This window comes from Neomonachus schauinslandi, chromosome 5 (genome assembly GCF_002201575.2).
Source record: "Neomonachus schauinslandi chromosome 5, ASM220157v2, whole genome shotgun sequence".
In the NCBI taxonomy this organism is placed as follows: Eukaryota; Metazoa; Chordata; class Mammalia; order Carnivora; family Phocidae; genus Neomonachus; species Neomonachus schauinslandi.
The window spans coordinates 158,252,971-158,270,850 of NC_058407.1; the positions used below are offsets into that span (position 1 = coordinate 158,252,971).

At 51.4% G+C, this 17,880-nt stretch overlaps 1 protein-coding gene across 2 annotated transcripts in view; it reads right to left on the reverse strand.

Annotated features, from left to right (window-relative positions):
• GTF3C1 (general transcription factor IIIC subunit 1) overlaps positions 1 to 17,880 on the reverse strand; it is a 71,065-nt gene that overhangs the window by 41,431 nt on the left and 11,754 nt on the right. For both annotated transcript variants that reach the window (XM_021700641.2, XM_044915092.1), the window contains exons 5-6: positions 17,703 to 17,799; positions 13,276 to 13,399 (exon numbers count right to left, since the gene is read on the reverse strand). In XM_021700641.2, the coding sequence (XP_021556316.2) occupies positions 13,276 to 13,399; positions 17,703 to 17,799 (221 nt within the window). The remainder of the gene's footprint in view (positions 1 to 13,275; positions 13,400 to 17,702; positions 17,800 to 17,880) is intronic.

Genomic DNA, 17,880 nt, shown 5'->3' on the forward strand with positions numbered 1-17,880 from the left:
CCGGGGGCAGAGCTGAGACAGAGACCCAGAGAACGGATGGAGTTCAGAATATTGAAAACGGCACGTCCCGGGGCACGAGACCTGAACGTGTCCTCCATAGAACCGTTCTGTGTTCCATATAATTAGTAAACAAGGAAATGCAAATGAGAAGAATAATGAGCACTGCGTCAGTCCTATTAACCAAACAGCAGCCCTCTCCTGCTCGAGGCAAGCTCTGTGACAGGAGGAAGCGGGCCATCTGTCCACGCCGGCTCCCCAGCACCCAGCACGGTGCCCAGCACACGAGCAGCGCTGCCCAAAGGGTGAAAGCCACTTCTCCCCCTTTAAGGGGAGCCCCACTGCCAGTAAGTCGCGGCGGCAGGGTAAACGCGTTCTAGAACCCTCTGGGCGCGTTGCTGGAAGGCTTTCACCAGTGATGCCAAGAGTGGGAATTTATTCCAAGAAAACTCCGGAAGGAGGCAAAAGCTGCCAGCCCGAAGAGGTCCACACAGCATTCTGTGCGCTAGCTTTCCAGAACCACACAAACAGTGAGGGACTGAGCGGTGGGGCACTGACAAGCCACCGCTCTGTGGGCTAGCGCGGCCCTTCAGACACTCACAGTGAGCCTACACCCAACCCACGCAAGCACCATGTGAGAAAAGTAACAAGCTTGGGCCATGGCTGTACCAAGAGAAAAGCTGCAAGGGAGAGCAAAAACATCTCAACAGTTTACTGGTGCGAACTCACTCGTGTGATCCTGACAATGCCAGGAGGCATTATATAGATGGGGAAACTGAGGTTCAGAGGACGACATGACTTGCCCAAGCTCTCTGGAGCTTGTAAGCAACAAGGGCAAAGGTACTCGGGCGGCGTCACAGGTCTCCACTGTGGAAGAAATGATCCCTCACTAAGAGGTGCTAGGACATTGGAGTGTGGTGGGGGCAGAATAAGGACCCCTCGAGGGCGGCCAAGTCCCACAACCTGGAGCCTGCGAATACGTTACCCTCTGTGGCAAGAGGGACTTGCAGGCGTGAGTGAGTTAAGGCTTTTTGCTGTGGGGATGGTCTTATCCTGGAGAATCCGGGTGGGCCAATGTCAGAGTCCTTTAGAGAGGGAGGCAGGAAGATCAGAGCAAGAGACTGGAAGATGCCAGGCTGCTGGCTTTGAAGGTGGAGGGAGAGAGTAGGAGCCAAGGAATGCAGGGGGCCTGTAGAACTGGAAATGGCCAAGAAACGGGTTCTCTCCTAGAGCCTGCCGAAGGAGCAAAGCCCTGCCGACATTGTTGAGTTTAGCCCTAGGAAACCCATCTCAGACTTCCAGAATTGTGAAACCGTAAAACAGTGCTGTTTGCAGTCACTAAGTCTGCAGCAATTGTTAGAGCAGGGATGCAGATGGTTTCTCCACCTGGACACCGAGGGGCATAACCCAGGTACCAGTACAAGGAGTAAAGCTGGTCTCTGCCACCCAGTGCCTCTGCGCAGGAGCTGTGGCCACCAAGGGCCCTCCCGTGGGGTGGGAAATGCTCGCACCGAGCACTGCAGACTGACCCCTGGGCAAGAGCAGGCACAATACCCCAAGTGGGGCAGAGCATGTGGCTTGCAGGTGAAACTCACAAACGGTAATGCATCTCAGGGCCCTGAACTCATCAGACTTACCCTCAGAGCAGGGTCCGGCCTAGGCCGATCCAGCAGAACCCTCCCGGAGGGCAGGCCTAGGGCAAATGGTCGCAGAAGTGTGGGAAGCCTCAGGCTGGTGCTGATTTGCCTGCACTCTTCAAAGTGACAGGAAGTCCCCCCCCCGCCCCGGTTCGTGATTTTTCAAGAGAAGAAACATGATGTCACAGCCCTGGCTTCCACACCTGCCAGGCCCTCTCACGTTCTCCTGCTTCCCAAGGCTCTGCCCTTTGCTCGGGGTCCCTCCCCTGTACTCTCCCTCCATTTCTCCCTCCCCAAATGGGAGCCTAAAACGACCAGGAGGGGAGGCATGGCGACGAGGGGAGCCTTGGGCCCGCCTGTATGGGTGAAAATTATTTCAAGGCTCAAGTGACCAGAACTGCATGGTTCATTGGGATTTCCTCCTAGTAGCCAGCACACCAACACACGGGCAGAACACCAACCACCGAGTCACTCCCCACTTGGTCTCCCCCCATCCCCCGTTCTCTACCCAAGCCCCTCCCACGCCTTTCAGCCCCCCTCTCACCTCTCAGACAGGGCCCGCAGAGACTGCTCCTAACATAAAAACGATTACCATTGCTTGAACGCATGCAGCGTGCCGGACACCGATCGAAGCTCTCCGTGTTAATATACAAGCTGGTCCTCACCGCGGCCTGAGGAGGTGGCGGCTACCATCCCGTTCCCCACTTGAGGACACCAGGAGCTAAGGCATTTGCCCAAGCTCCTGCTCCTTAGCAAGGGAGGAGCTGGGATTTACCAGGCAGTCTGGTTTCCGAGCCCAGGTCCAAAACCTCAGACGACATACGGCCCCTAATTCAGAGGCATCCATGTGACCGAGGGCAGTGGGTGACCCGGGGCGGGGAACGCTGGCTTCTGCGGGAGCGGTGGCCCAATGCAGCACGTAGGGGCGGCAGACCAGCATGCTCAGCAACAGCCCGGCGTAGGTCTTCCACCCCGTTTTAACTTCCTTAAGAGATTAACCGGCCACGAAAAAGATACACCTGGCAGCACGCAACATCAGCACAGGCGGTGGGGGAGAAAGGCTACTACACCCTCGTGGATCCAAAGGGCCAGGAAGGAAACCCCTCTCGGCCTTCCCGCTTCTGCTCCTCACAGCCTCCAGTCGGCACCCGGGCTCCCCTCTGCTTCGACAGCACTCGATGCTCGTCCCCCGTCACAGCCTTGTCCTGACGGCCCCATTGGCGGCAGCCAGGATGGCCGGACCTACAGAGGAGCACCGGGACCAAGCTGGGCTCCAGGGTCACACAGACACGGGTTATCTCAGCTCCACGACCTGAGACTCTGGGGAAATGACTGAGCAGAGCTCTTTGTGTTCAGCTCCGCAAAGTGAGAGGCCGAGGTTCTCTACCCCCCGCGTCAGCAGTAAGATGTCCGGACAGGATGTCTGTGGAGGGGGGCATGCAGCAGTTGACCCTACCAGCGAGCCCTTGCTGTGTCGTGGGCCTTAAGGGAACTGACCCCTCAGATCGCACAGTCTGAGGCTGGAGGCCCCTGTAAGCCCCACGACAGCGTACTTTCAGTGGAGGGTTCGGCTCAAGCAGCTCAGACTGGGCTCAGCGCGAGGCCGCTGTGCTTCCAGAAGGCCATCCAGAGGGCTGCTGGTGAGGTCTGGGGCCACGGGGTCTGCAGCTCTGCCCATCCCACACAGCATGGCTGATTTCCCTGCCACAAATCCCAATAGCACTGGATCCATCAGACAAGGAAACCCCGATCCTTTACCCAAACTTGTGTCTGCCACCTCAGTGACCAGCAACCCTTATCGGAGGAATCACAGGCCTGTTAATAGCAACCACGGATGCCCAGGTGCAGGGCTTACTTTCCAGGAACAAAAGGCAAGAGAGAACCAACCAGATCACTGCACACGTTCTCGGCATCTTAAAGGGGCAGCTGGGTGGCTCAGTCGGTTAAGCATCTGCCTTCGGCTCAGGTCATGATTCCAGGGTCCTGGGATCGAGCCCTGCATCGGGCTCCCTGCTCAGCAAGGAGTCTCCTTGTCCCTCTGACCCTCCTCCCTCTCATGCTCTCTCTCACTCACTCTCTCAAATAAATAAAATCTTAAAAAAAAAAATTAAAAAAATATACAGTGTGCACTAATGTCCACAGTTTCACACAAACCAAGCACACAGTACTTTTGTGCCAAAGATCCAGGATGGGCTCGCCATGGCATGAAGGAAGAATGGCTTCATTTCAACATTCTGAAGACCCAGAAAGGAAGAGGGGAAGGAGTGAATCCTTCCTGAGCACCTAGGATGCACCAGGCACTGTGTTAGGTAGTTGCAGAAACTGTTTTAATCATCGTGCAGATTCTGCACATGACTACTGCCATCTTATGAAAAAGGAAAGCAGGCTCAGAGGGGTCAAGTGACCTAATGGATGTCTCAGACCTAGAAAGTGGCCTTTCTCCCACACTGGGCCACCTGGCGGGGCTGCAACTCCCAATTTCTACCAGAAAACACCATTCCCTGTAAATGGAAATCCTGAGCTGCTGTGAAGTGGGACCAACAGCCTGTGTTTCTCACACTCCCAACCAAGATCTCACCTGGCCACCTAGCAGACTGGGGCTCTCCATGTGATGAACCCAGGAGAGGAGAGAACAAAAACAGGACGGGAACAAATGAGCACCATGGCAGACTCACTCTTGGAAGTCACCAACGAAGGGACAGTCCTACTGGTAAGCCAGGGAGAGGTTATGTATATTCATATTATGTATATATGTATACTCAGTATACACTCCCGTCCTGCCCCACCCCCCACACCCCTGGATGAGCCTAGGATGGTCAGTGCCAGGGCGTCATTCAGGTAGTCTGGAAACTGAAATGAGAAAACAGCCCATGGGACATTCTAAGGAGAAAACAGCCTTCAGTAACTGCTAGATACACGGAATTCAGGGTTGTACTCCCAATGAGGGAGGGTGCTGCAGCCCATACCCCAGGGTGATAGAACCAGTTAGAAATCTGGGCTCTGGGGACCCCTGGGCGGCACAGTCGGTTTGCTCAGGTCATGATCTCAGGGCTAAGAGATGGGGCCCTGCATCGGGCTCCACACTCAGCATGGAGTCTGCTAAGGTTTCTTTCTCCCTCTCCCTCAGCCCCTCCCCCTGCTCTCTCTCTAAAATAAATAAATAAATCTTAAAAAAGAAAGAAATAGGGGCTCTGGAGCGTCTCTGGTGAGAACCTGCCCTTGCCACCTACCAGCTGAATAACCACGGCTAAGTGAGTTCAGCTAGAAAATGGGGACGGGAACAGTATCTTCCTCAGAGTGCTCAGTACCGTGGCGCCTGGCGAACAAGCATGCTCAATAGGCAGCGCTTGCTCCTGTTCTTATCATTACCATGGTCATTACTGCAACCTTGGAAAATTCAAGTTCTTGAGGATCAAGGGTCATACCTCATCACCGGGGCTGAAAATATCAGATTGCGTGGGGCCTCTACTTCAATTTCAAGCATTTGTTCTGTGTTGGGCCTGGAACACATAAAGATGAAGAAGACAGGGTTCCTGCCCTGCAAAGGGTGGTGTCTGAGAGAGAGGAGGGGAGGGGAGAGGAGGTGAGCAGTCGGCTTGGGTTTCACACAAGCCAGGGTTTGAGTTCTGGCTCTACCATGGGCAATCAGCTAAGCGTTCTGAGCCTCAGGCTCCTCCTCTGTAAAATGGGCATAATCCTAACAGCAGGGCTGGACTCACCTGCTGGGAAAGACCAGAGGAGTGAATGCAGGCAAGGTGCTCAGCCTCACGAACTAAGCACACTAAATGCTCCCTGATTACAGAGAAAGGAGCCAGGAGGCTTGGCTCTACTGGCAAGAAGTGCTGGGAAATGAGGCGGCACGCGGGGCTAGGCAGGGGAAGCTTGAGAGGGGGGACTCTGGAGGAGGATGCTAGAGGACACATGGGAATCGACTAGGCAGATGTGGGCAAAGGCTGGTGGGAGGGTGGGGATGAAGGGGAAGGCCGACTGTTGAAGTTTTAGAGGCCAAGCAATGAATCTTGTATTTTTTATTCTGTAGCCCGGTTTGCCTTTATTCCGTAGGCACGACTCGAAGTTATTTCTGTGGTGGACGTGGAAGATGGACTGGAGAGAAGGCTGGCAGGGGGAGCCCACATCTTCCGACTCCCCTGCCCCTGGGACAGCTGTCCTAGGCTGGCCCCACCTTCAGCCCCTGCCCCTGCCCAGGCCCCAGGCGCTCACCGACCAGCCCCCTCGGCCCATCAGTTCTGCCCCTTCCTTCTCTGATGGAGGTAAAGAGGGCCCTGGCTAGAGACTCACACCTTCTGTGCTCAAACCTCCACACCGGCCCTTCCTTGCTCTATGACCTGAGGCAAGGGATCTGTGCTTTGGTTTTCTTATCAGTGGAGGGAAGGAGAAGAAGAGCGCCCACTTGATGGGGTAGCCCAAAGGATCAGAATCAAGCACTAACACTTGGCACAGAACCTGGCATATTATCTGGATGGCTTTTCCACCTCTCCCTGGGTTCCAAGACTGTCCACAAAATGACCTAACAAAATGGCAGAATCTCCCCTGGTGCCTTCCTCTTTCTCATGGCCTAAGATAAGCCCATGGAACCTAAGTTCCCCTTGCTAACTGTACAAGGTAACAAGGGTGCTGACAAATCATGTCCATACAAGAGGGCTCACAAGCTTTAGGACACTGGAGAAATGATCTCGGCCGGGCGAGAGTTCCAGAGCCACCATTAAATACCCAGTGCAAGAACCACCTCCCAAACCCTTAGGCTGAGTCAGGGACTGACTCGTTCAGGTCCCTGAAAGTTCTTAGAGACCCACAGAAGGAAAGGGCTGGTGGAAACTGTGCTGGGCTGAGCATGACAGCAGCGAACCATTCTTGAGGACTCTGAGCCAGGCACCGGTTAAGAATGGAGCGGCGCCCAGCACGGACACATCTGTCACTTTACTGGTCCCCTGCCAACCTGTGGCCAGCTGGTCACCTGGGAGGCCGGGCACCCGCTCACCCATCCCTGCGCTGGCCTCTTCCAAGTCCGAGGGCAACCTCGCCAGGCCCTCCCCACCCCAGTCCTGTGTGTGGCACACCTACTGCCACCTGCCCCCGCCCAACTCTGCAGAATACCCCGCCCCCCCGCCCCTCGCCCGTGCCGCCCGCCTGCACCTCCCACAGCGCAGCGGGGACGGGCATGTTCTCCTGCTCAGGGAGGTCGAGGGACGTTCCCTTAAGGTCACAGCAGGCTTAAGGACAGGTTCCCTCCTGGGGAGAGCCGCAGAGGAGCCACAAGGAAAGGACTATTTCCCAGCAAGGACCCTGTCCCCAGGTACTGAGACCCTCGGGAGCGGGAGGGCTGCCTGGGGCCCTGCGTGACATGACTCAAGGTCTGGAATTAACGCCATGGAGGATCTTACTCCTTATTCTACCTTTTAGGTGCTTGCCTCTAATAGCTTTTTTTTGCCATATTAAAATGTCTGTTTCTTTTATTTGTCTTAAATAGAGAGTAATTCCCCTTCATTTTTGAGCTGGCATCCTTTATCAACTTTGCCACTTTTAACTGAAAGAGATCTTGCTATTTTTAACTGATTTTACTGGTTCCAACCCCCTCCCCCCGCCACTAATTTTCTAGACCTTAAACTCAGCTCTGACAATCTTTTTCTATTCTTTTCATGTTTATGTTCACCCTTTACCCTTTTTGTGTTTCTGATCTTCATTCTTTTTAATTCTACTCTCCTGGTTTCAAAGCTCTTTCAAACCTTTATTTTATTGTGTTTTAATCCTCCTTGATACGGCTCATTTCTTTTTCCTGAGCTTGTATACTTTAATCCTACTATAACTTTTCAAATGTCGCTTTTTGCCATTTTAATGACCTTAATTTAGTTTGCTGTACCCTGTTACAAGTGTTTCTTGGTGTTCACTTTTAATAGCTTTACTGGTTATGATTCACATTCCGCACCATTCACCTCGTGCACTGCATGCATCCATGGTTTAGTGCTTCCCCAGGTAGGTGCGTCGGTCACCAGTCCAATATGAACATCTTCCCCACCTCAGATCTGGTAGCTGGCACCCTGGGTGCCCCCATCCCAGCCCCAAACACTAATCTACTTCTAGATTCCCCACTCTGGATTTTCCTCTAAACGGATCCTACAGCAATAGCCTTTTGCGACTGGCTTCTTTCTCCGTGGGACGGTCTTGGCATTGGCACCCTTGTTGAAAATCAGCTGACCGCCGGCATGTGGGTGTACATCTGGACTCTCAAGTCTACTCCTTGATCGGTCTATCCTTGTGCCCCTACCATGCTGGCTTATTATTGCTTTGCAGTAGTTTCAAAACTGGGAAGTTTTAAGTCTTCCTACAATACTTGATTCTTGTTTCCCAGGATTGCTTTAACTTTCTGGGTACCCTGCAATTCCCTATGAACTTTAGAATTAGCTTGTCAGTGTCTACACACAAGTCCCCTGGGATTCTCCCAGTCTGGGGAGTGCTGCCATCTTAACTACATTAAATCTCCAGATCCAGAGAGGCTGGGTGGCCCAGTCGGTTAAGCGTCTGCCTTTGGCTCAGGTCAGGATCTCAGGATCCTGGGACTGAGCCCCACGTTGGGCTCCCTGCTCAGCGGCGAGTCTGCTTCTCCCTCTGCTCCTCCCCCCACCCCCGCTCACGCTCTCTTCCTCTCAAATAAATAAAATCTTAAAAAATAAATAAATCTCCAGATCCATGAACAAGGGATGTTCCCATTTGCTTAGATCTTACATTTCTGTCAACAATGTTCTGTAGTTCTCAGATTATACGTTTTATACTCTTGCTTGGATATATCATTCCTAAATATTGTATTCTTTGTGATGCTAACAGGAGAACTGTTTTCTTAATTTTGTTTTCAGATTGTTAATACAACTGAATTTTGTATATTGACCTTGTGTCCTGTAATCTTGTTGAATTTGTTCTTTCTTTTTAAGGATCATGAGTTAATAGCAATGGGGAGAGTCTACATCATAAACAGGGGAATACAGGAGCTCGGACCCCTTCCCCATCCTTTTCAGTGCTGGACGTGCTGGCCTGACCCTGGACAACCTGCGGACTGCGTGTGTCCATCATTGGCCCCAGGGCATACAACTTCTGTTACCTGCTTCCAGTTGGCGCTCATTTTCAGAAGAATCACAAAGTTAACTTCTATTTCTCTTCCCTTCTGTTCTCAGCCCAAATGAATAACACAGTATGACTAGTAAACACTTGAATATAATCCAAATTTTGCAAAACAGATCAGTTCAGGGTGACTGTTTTCATTACCAAGGCTCTTTTCCTTTTTCTTTTTTCTTTTTGCAAAGCAGATCACTGCATCTTCCTGTAATATACTTGAAATATGCCCAAATCCAAACTCTTTATATACAGCTTTTAGAAACAACTCGTATATATCCAGGCACACCTGTAAATTTACATGAAGTAATCCATCATCTTTATTTATTATTTAAGTCTTGTCTGCTCTATAATGCCTTAGAGGGAAGGTTTATGTTAATTCTCTAAACTGGGATGATAAAGCACAAGGCAAAAAAGACTAAAACTGCGCCTTCATCCCTTGTCTCCTGCACAAGGAGAGGAACTGAAGTGGTGCCTAATTCAATTAAATTTGCTAAGCATTTACTTAGCACCTACTCTGTTCCGAGCAGATACTGAAAAGGCCTCAAGGATAAAAGTACGTGAGGGGCGAGGCCACCACTCTCAAGGAGCTCCCGACCTAGCTGGAAACAAGTCACACAGCTATAAATACCCGAGTCACGGTGTGACACAAGGAGTGAGGGGAACCCAGCCGATGAGCCTGAGCAGCAGGTGGTGGGTAACAAGACCATGCCGCAATGAGAGGAGCCTCCTGAACAGTCAGAACGGGCTCACCGTGCTGCCTGTGTGACAATCTAAAACTTCTGATGGTCACTGTCTTAGGGTTCTGCCCACTTAACCCCGCATTAAGGAGTTAAAGCCATCACGATCATCAGTTGGTCAGTCTCGGGGGGCTTCTCCTCCCAGCACTTGGCCTCGAGAAAATGGGGACCACTCTCTGTGTGACATGGACACACCAGAGTAAAGCCGGCGATGGGCGACACAGCTGGAGGCAGGGCGTCCTGGGGGGATGGGGAAGGTGGGCCCCGTAGAAAGGAGGCAGCATCTCTCTGCCTGGCCGATGGCTATTGAAGAAATGCAGTTTAATGTTGCCTAATTTCATTTTTTGCAGGGAAGCTGAAAGGCTGACTTTTAGGTACGATTTCTGATTTTTAAATGCCCAGCAATGAATTCAATGAAAATAAACACCGTGAGCCAAGCCAAATACATTGCTCCATGTGACCATGCCAGTCTGTGGCCCCTGCTGCGTCCGCTGTCTTCCGTAAGCCCCACGACACTCTGCAAAGTTGCGTTATCATCCCCAGATAATCCTGCTGAGGCGGAGAGGGGCCAAAACTTGCAGAAGGTCACCCGACAGGAAGTGAGAATTCGGACCCAGGGCTGTCTTACATCAAAGTTCACTCTGGTTGGTGTCTTAGTTGCAAGGGGCTGGCTTGAATATCCAGGGACCCCAAGCCTGGTAGAAGCTTCGCTCTGTGGCTACCTGCCCAGCAAGAAAGGTTCCTTAAGGCCATTTCCTTCATAGTTTCTCTTTAAAAATAAAACCATTCCAGTCTGTTTATTTTTACTGTCTTCCTTCCAATAAATTAGGAAATAAAAATGATTAACAGACCCCAGAAGTCCCCAGGACACCTCTGGGACTCTTCTCCCTGCCACAGGACCCGGCGGTACTTCCTGGTTTTCTTTCTACTGACAAGGCTGGGGCCGCCTTTCTGGAGGGATTCCAGGCATTTGACCAGTCACACGTGCCCTTGGCACTGAACGGACTCCAAGGTGAGGTCCCCTCTAGGGGCTTTCCCGACCCCCGGGGGGGACCTTCCTTGGCTTATTCACCTGTTGTGTTAATGTCTCCTCCGTAAACTTGCTCAGACACGGGGAAGCCAGACGCGGAGGTGAAGGACGAGACAGAGCCCCTCAGACTGGCAGTTCACAGTCACTCGACAAACATCACTGCGGACCCCCCGTACACACCGAGCCACTCACTGGGCAGGCCGTGGTCTGTCCCCCTTCAGCACACTCTCTCCTGAGCTGTGGTAATGAAGCCGGCCTCCTTAGGTTGTTTCCTATGCCCAGAAAGTCAAGCATACAGGCCCTGACCTTCTTTTCTTGTACCCCTTTTGGTTTTCTTTGACGTTAATAACTTCGTTTTTTCCCATTGGCTTGGTTTTGTGTGTACCTGCCACTAATTCAAACACAGACTCTCTGCTGACCTACAGCCTTCCCTAAACACATTCATACTCACTAGGCAGCTGATCCTTCGCACGGACTTCCATCCCTCCAGAGCCCTCTTGCCCTGCTCCCGTGTGGACGGGTTGCCGTGGTGCCTGTCACGTGATTTCCCTTCACCATCTCCCCACATTTTTCCTGGTCTCCCCCACGACCCAGACCCCACTTTTCCCGCCTCGTTTCAGTCTGCTGTTCAATGGTCTACATCCTCCTGCAGCTTCCTGAAAGGGAACACGGGAGATGGGAGATGAACTGTTTCAGATCTGCACGTATGGAAATCCCCGCATTCTCACAGTGGATCAAGGCAAAAGCTGAAAAGAGCGCTCCAGATAGAAAGTCCATTCCTTTTAAAATAAAAGTGCTGCTTCAAGACCACCCAGCTTTTACTACCAGGAAGTCTGCTGTCTCCTCTTTGGAGGCTCCTTTGCTCCAGGTTTCTGAAGTCCCAAGATGTTGGGTTTTGGTGTGGGGTTCTGTGTGTTCTTCGTGCTAGGCACCTGATGGGCCGCCTTTTGCTCTATAACTTACGTCCTACATATCTGGGAGAATCACTTGTGTCATTCCTCATTGTCTCCTCTCTTCCTCTGCACACGGTCTGTCTCTCCCCCTGAGCCCCTTGTGTAGATGTTGGACCTTCTAGGCTTAGCGTCTTATTTTCAACTTAGCTCTGTTCTCACCTCTTTTGAGTTTTTCTGAGAGATTTTTCTCTACTTTATCTCACTACCTTCCCTTCTGCTAAATCTTTTATTGCAATAGTCATATTTCTTCTATTTCCAAGAGCTCTTTTTTATTTTCTGCACATCCCTCCTTTAGAGCTTCTCGCTGTGTTTTCATGGATGCAATGTCTTCTCTCTGCCAGTTCTTTCAGGTTTTCCTCTGCTCCTCACTTTGTTTCTATTTCCTATGTTTGTTTCTGTTACATTCCTATTAGAGCTCTTGTTTGGTGAAGCATTAAATTGCTGCCCAAAGCCTGCGTTTTGGGTGTTGTGCAGGGGGAGGGGGAGGGAGCCATTGTGTGGGCTTCCGTGTAGGGTGAGCGGGCCAGGGGCCAGCTGTTTTGTTGGGATACCCATAAATTTCAGTATCTAGAAGACTCTTTTCTTGGACTGGTCAGTTTCTACAGAAAAGCAGCCTCCAGCCTCACCACCACTGTTCAGGAGCCAAATTTGGAACCACAGTGAGAGGACCCTCCCGTTTTCAGTGTCCCCATTTTCAGCATGCCACCCTGTCCCCAGCTGGGTCTGTGAATCCAGAAAGCTTCCAATGCATCTTATCTTGAAAGTAGAGAAGGCCAGACTTTTGTGGGAAAGGGCTTCTTACCTGGCTATGCAAAGTAGGGGAGAGGACCTGGGGAAGCAGCAGCTTCTCATACACACTGCCAACCAACCTGCTTGTCTCTCGCGCCATCCAAACTTGTGCTCAAAGGTACCTGGAATCCCCACATTTTTCGTTTATTTCAGGTTTTGAGGCACCAATTGTTGGCTATTGCCCTTCGCTGGCATTAAGCTTCCCCAGCCGGCTCAGTCTGTTATTATCTGAATCCTGATGACAACTCTCTGCTGTCATTTCTGTCCTGGTCTCTTTGTACCTGCAGGTTGATTCCTTTTATATCCCTTGTCATCACTAGGGAAGAGTTTGGGAAAAGTGCGGATATACGCATATATCCCATCTATCATCTTCTACTGAAAGCTCTGACCTCAATTTTTTAAATGACTTCGGTTGGTCAGGAACAGCATGGCATTAAAAAAAAAAATCACGAATAGAGAAAAATAAAGGACTAAGGAAGGTTTTTAAAGTTTTACAGTCTATGGTCCTCAGCTGACCTTTCCTGGAAGGTTCAAATCCCACATCTGTCACTTACTGATTGCTCAGCCTTATGTAAATGATTTCGCATCTCTTAACTTCAATTTTCTTGTATGTAAAAGGTGATACTACCACGTACCTTGCAAGGGCTACAGAATATCGAGATCATGCAACACAGCTGCGGTACTTTCAAAATGCCGGAAAGAAGAGTGGTTTAGTGTAAGAAGGAAAAGACGAACTTGGTTTTGGACACCACGAAGCTGCGATGTTGGAGGGACAGCTACAGAGAGACGTGTGCGGGCACTTAGGATTACTTTCATTCAGCGAACATTCCCCGAGCACTTTCGCTATAGGAGATCCTAAGAGAGGCACTGAGGAATGAAGAGTTGAACAAACGTGAAATGGGCCCACTGCAAGGCTGAATGTGGGAAGAGAGAAAGGCTGGGACTTGGAAGGGAGAAGTGAAAGCTGTCTGCACAGCCCAGGGGACAGAGGTTGAGACGGCCTTTACCTTTCTTTGTCTTACAAGGCCCACACTCCGGGTGGATCTCTTGCAAGGGGAGGGACACCACCTTCGCAAGGCCAGCGTTCAGCATGTACTGGTACAACCGCTTGAACGTCCTTTCGCACAGCCCCTGCCAAAACACAATGTGACAGCTGCCATCAGATGCGGGTGGGGCATTTGCGACCACTACAGTCACGTCCATGAACCCAAGTTCAGGACCTGAGTCGGCTAGATTCTCTTGAACGAGGAAACACCGGAGGGGCTGAGGAGGAAAGACTCCAAGCTCTGTTGTCAAGGAAACAAAACAAAGTCCAGAGCACTAAATAAACGATTCTATAAATGGTTTCTATTACAAGAGCAGGGAAGAGATTTATTTGCTCAAAGATCCTGAAAGGATACATAGGGATGGGAGTGAGGCAGACTGGGGGGGGGGGGGGGGGGGGCAGAGCAAGAAGGCAGCTTTTCACTGTGTACTTTTTCAGTGTTTGGTTTTCTAACCATCAAAGTGTGCCATTAACACACATGTGCACACGCGCACACACTCTCACAGAGCACGCACACAGCTCCCCAGGGCAATGGAACAAATAGAAAAAAAATGGACTGTAAAAAAACAGTTTATCAGTGAAGTTTCCACAAAATGAGGAGTGCGTGCACCGTACCACTCACAGCTCTGCGAGGCGATGTATTCAAAATGACCCTATGTGCTCCTAACTGCAGGGGTCACCAACAAGCAGCTTCCAGCGTAGGACATCATTTTCCCAGCACACGTTTGTGAAAATAAGTGATTTATTTGCCAACGTTGAAAAGTGAAATTTTAATTAAAAAAACAAAAAGTAGGTTCTGGCTTCACTCAGAAAAAATCCGGCAACAAATCCTGGAACTGCGGATCTGCAGCCGTCAGCGGGAGCCAGGACAGGCATGCCCACTCAAGAGTGGCCCCGTGGGCTCCCTGCGTGTCGGGGCTAAAGGTCAGTCCCTACCTGTCACCAGTTATGTGCTGTCTTCTCTTACAATAGTCAGGAGGAAAATTAAGTATTTCTTGAATCCATACCAAGAGCAAAACCATTTCTTATACTTGGCCCGTTGCATTCATTCATAAATCCATCCTGGCCGCTACTGGCGTTTGCCTTTGTAACCGGCGGAGTCGTGAGGCCAGTTCCGGCTGCTGTAAGCTGTGGACAGAACCACAGGAGGCCCTCACCGCTAAGAGCTGTCAGTGGAGTCTTACGGCTTTCCTCTTACCCCAGGGGGAGAGAGAGGGAGCAAATGTCTGAGGGCTGTGGCTGCCACGTATGTGTGATCAACTCTCAGACTCACCAGTGCTCCAGCCCTTGGGCAGGGGAACATATGGCTATCAAAAAAATACAGATGACTCACATATGGCTTATCCAAACACACCGACTTGCAAATGGGATCTGTCGTTAATCTAGCTGTGCCCCCAGCACCGTGGAAAGACCCTATGGAAGCTCATCCATCAAACCCCAGGCCCTAACATATGGTCCTAAGTCCTGGACCATCCGAAGCGAGGGAGGATGATGCAGTCCCACCTTCTGGGGGGCTGCCATCAGGGACTCACACAATCTGCCCAGCAAAAAAGGGAAAGGAGCAGTGTGAGCCTCCCCCACTCCCCAAAAAAGACAGCATCCATATTCATGGCATCAACCTCATGGATTGGCTAATTATTCACTAAGTCCTGCTCAGCTCTCTCTGACCCTATTTCCAGTTGCCCATGAGACCTCGCCAAGTGAAAAGTCCCAGAAGATCTTCACATTCAATAAATCCTGAAGTCAAATTGTCATGCGCCTCGTCCTCTCGCAAACATGTTCCTTTTTCTGTACTCCCTACTTTATTCAGGCATTCATTCCACAAACATTTACTGAGCACCGACCGTGGGCCTGGCCCTGGCCATCCGCCTGGTGGGGCTTCAGCAGTAAACAAGCAGGCCCGCTCCCCGCTCTCCTGAGCCCTGTCCAATTTCAGTGAGGTGCAATCGCTCCGGCCCGAGAGCAAGACTCCTCCTCCTTCATTCACCCCCCCTCCTCCCCCCAGCATCCTGGCCTCAGTCACTCACCACATCGAGACATCCCAAAGGATTCTAGCAGCCAGCCACCTGGGGCCCGGACTGAGGCAGAAGCAACCACCTCCCACCTGCACCTCCAATCTCTCTTCCTTCTCCTGTTTCCGTCACATTCTCCTCTCCTTGCAACTTTATGAGGCTGAAGGCCACAACCCAACTCCTCGGCCTGGCGCTCTAGACCTCTCTCACCTGGCCCAACTGCCCTCCCCAGCCGCATCTCCACGGCTCCCGCCTGAGCACACCGTGGCTGGGTTACTGCACCTCCTACACATCCACTCCAGCCGCTTTCCCGGGCCTGAAATGCCATTTCTCGTCCACGTGGGGAACACTTCATCTTCAAAGCCTCGCTCAACCGGAACTTGCTCTCTAAAGCTTCTCCCAGCTCTCTGAAGAAAGTGCATCCCTCATGGAGCTCGGACATCATCCTCTGAAAGAGGCTTCGAGCCTAAGTGTGTGTTCACATAACCGCCCCTCTGGTGCCACCGCTCCATTAGATCGTGAGACCTGTCACCCTCACTAACTTTTGTCATGGTGGTGCAGCACACAGTTCTGACTCCGAGCAGAAGCTCACCAAAGTACCTGCCGGATAAATAATGGAACAACGCACTCTCCTGAGCTAGTCCCCAGGGCTGACCTGAGACCAGACTAGCCCGCTCTCCCCATGCCTGAGTGACCCAGGTGGGCAGAGGGCTTCATTCTGCAATGTCTGCTGGACAAGAAATATAAGGAACAGAGTGGGCAGAATTTGTTTTGTAAGCAAGTAGGAATTTTCTTAATTTCTACTAGGGTCCCTGAGGAAGCTTTATCGGCCTTTCATTTTCCACTTTTGATAGAGACTCAAATACTGAAAAATCTCTCTTACCACAAACAGCAGTGCATGTGTAATGACAAATGACACGGGCCTGCTGTCTGAGAGGTGACAGGAAGGAAGGGGCCGAGCGGGGGGGGGGGGGGGGGGGGGGGAACAACGACATTGCATAGCTGCCTCAAGCTGACCACTGTCATGAGAGACTGCAGGCCAGGCTCAGGGCTTGCCAGAGCCCCTGATATTTCAAAGGAAGCTGGAAACTTAGATTTTTATGTGAAATCTCAATTTAAAAAAAATGCTAGGTCAAATGTACTTTTAACAACATGTAGGCCAAATCTGACCCTTAAGCCTCATAAGCTCTGCTTTAAAGAGACTTGGGATGGGGCGCCTGGGTGGCTTAGTCAGTTAAGTGTCCAGCTCTTGATTTCAGCTCAGGTCAGGATCTCAGGGTCATGGGATCGAGCCCTGGGTTGGGCTCCATGCTCAGCAGGGAGTCTGCTTGGGATTCTCTCCCTCCGCCCCTGCCTCTGCTCACACACACTAAGTAAATGAAATCTTTTTTTGATTTTATTTATTGATTTGTCAGAGAGACAGAGAGCAAGCAAGCGAGCAACCACAGCAGGGGAAGCAGCAGGCAGAGGGAGAAGCAGCCTCCACACTGAGCAAGGAGCCGGACATGGGACTCGATCCCAGGACCCTGGGATCGTGACCTGAGCCAAAGGCAGATGCTTAACCGACTGAGCCACCCACACTTCCTGATAAATAAAATCTTTTAAAGAGACTTGGGCATGTAGTAGACCTGGCATTAGAGAAGAGGCCCCTTTCCCTCTACGATGGAATTAAAGACTAGGGCTTCACCCACAATGCAGCACAAGGAGAGGAACAAGGATTATCCTGGGGCCAATAATCAAGACTCCAAACCGAGTCCCTTTGTGGACTAATCACTATGACCCAAGCAGCCTGACTTTAAACTTTAGGTTTTCAGTTCTGCCGTCCAACCTACAGGGCCATGCTTCTCTCCCCTCTCCCATGCCGGCTCTTCCCTAGCTTCCGCCGAGGACTGTTCTCATCAGCCTGGAGACAGCAAGAGGCACCTCCATGCTTTCCTCCTCTTCCCCCTTCATCCCTGTCTCTACTCCAGGGGCCCAGAGACCAAGGTGGCCAGTCCATGCTTTCTCCCTGCACCATCTCACCTGCCTCTCTGCAAAGTCACGATGCCTTTTCCGTATCAAGCCAGGGGGGACAGAATTAGAAGTGTGCTTACGGCAGCACCCCTAAATGCCCAGACCTCCCAGTCCGCATGAACTTGTACAGCACGTCCTAGAGCAAACTGTGGGGGGAGGGGGGAGGGGAATGGGCCTTCAACAAAGGACTGAGCACTTTCTGATCCTGTGAAACTAAGGAAGACCCCATTTGTTTCAAGATTAGGGGCAGTCAAATCCATTAACGGCTTCCAACTGCCAGTCATCTAACCCATACTGGACAAGGAGGTCCAGGCTGCGGCACAGATCATTCCAGCCCAGCACACGGGTGTCCCCGGGCACTCACCAGTTCTTCCCTCAGCCTGCCCAGGGTCTCCATCTGGTTACTCCGTGTGCTCAGCACACCGGAGAGCTTCTCCATGAGGATGTCGTATTTGCTCCTCCTGTGAGAAACACGAAACAGTTCTCTTTTCAAACCTATTGCTAAAGAGCGCCTGTTTTTTAAAGATGAGAAGGCAAGACTT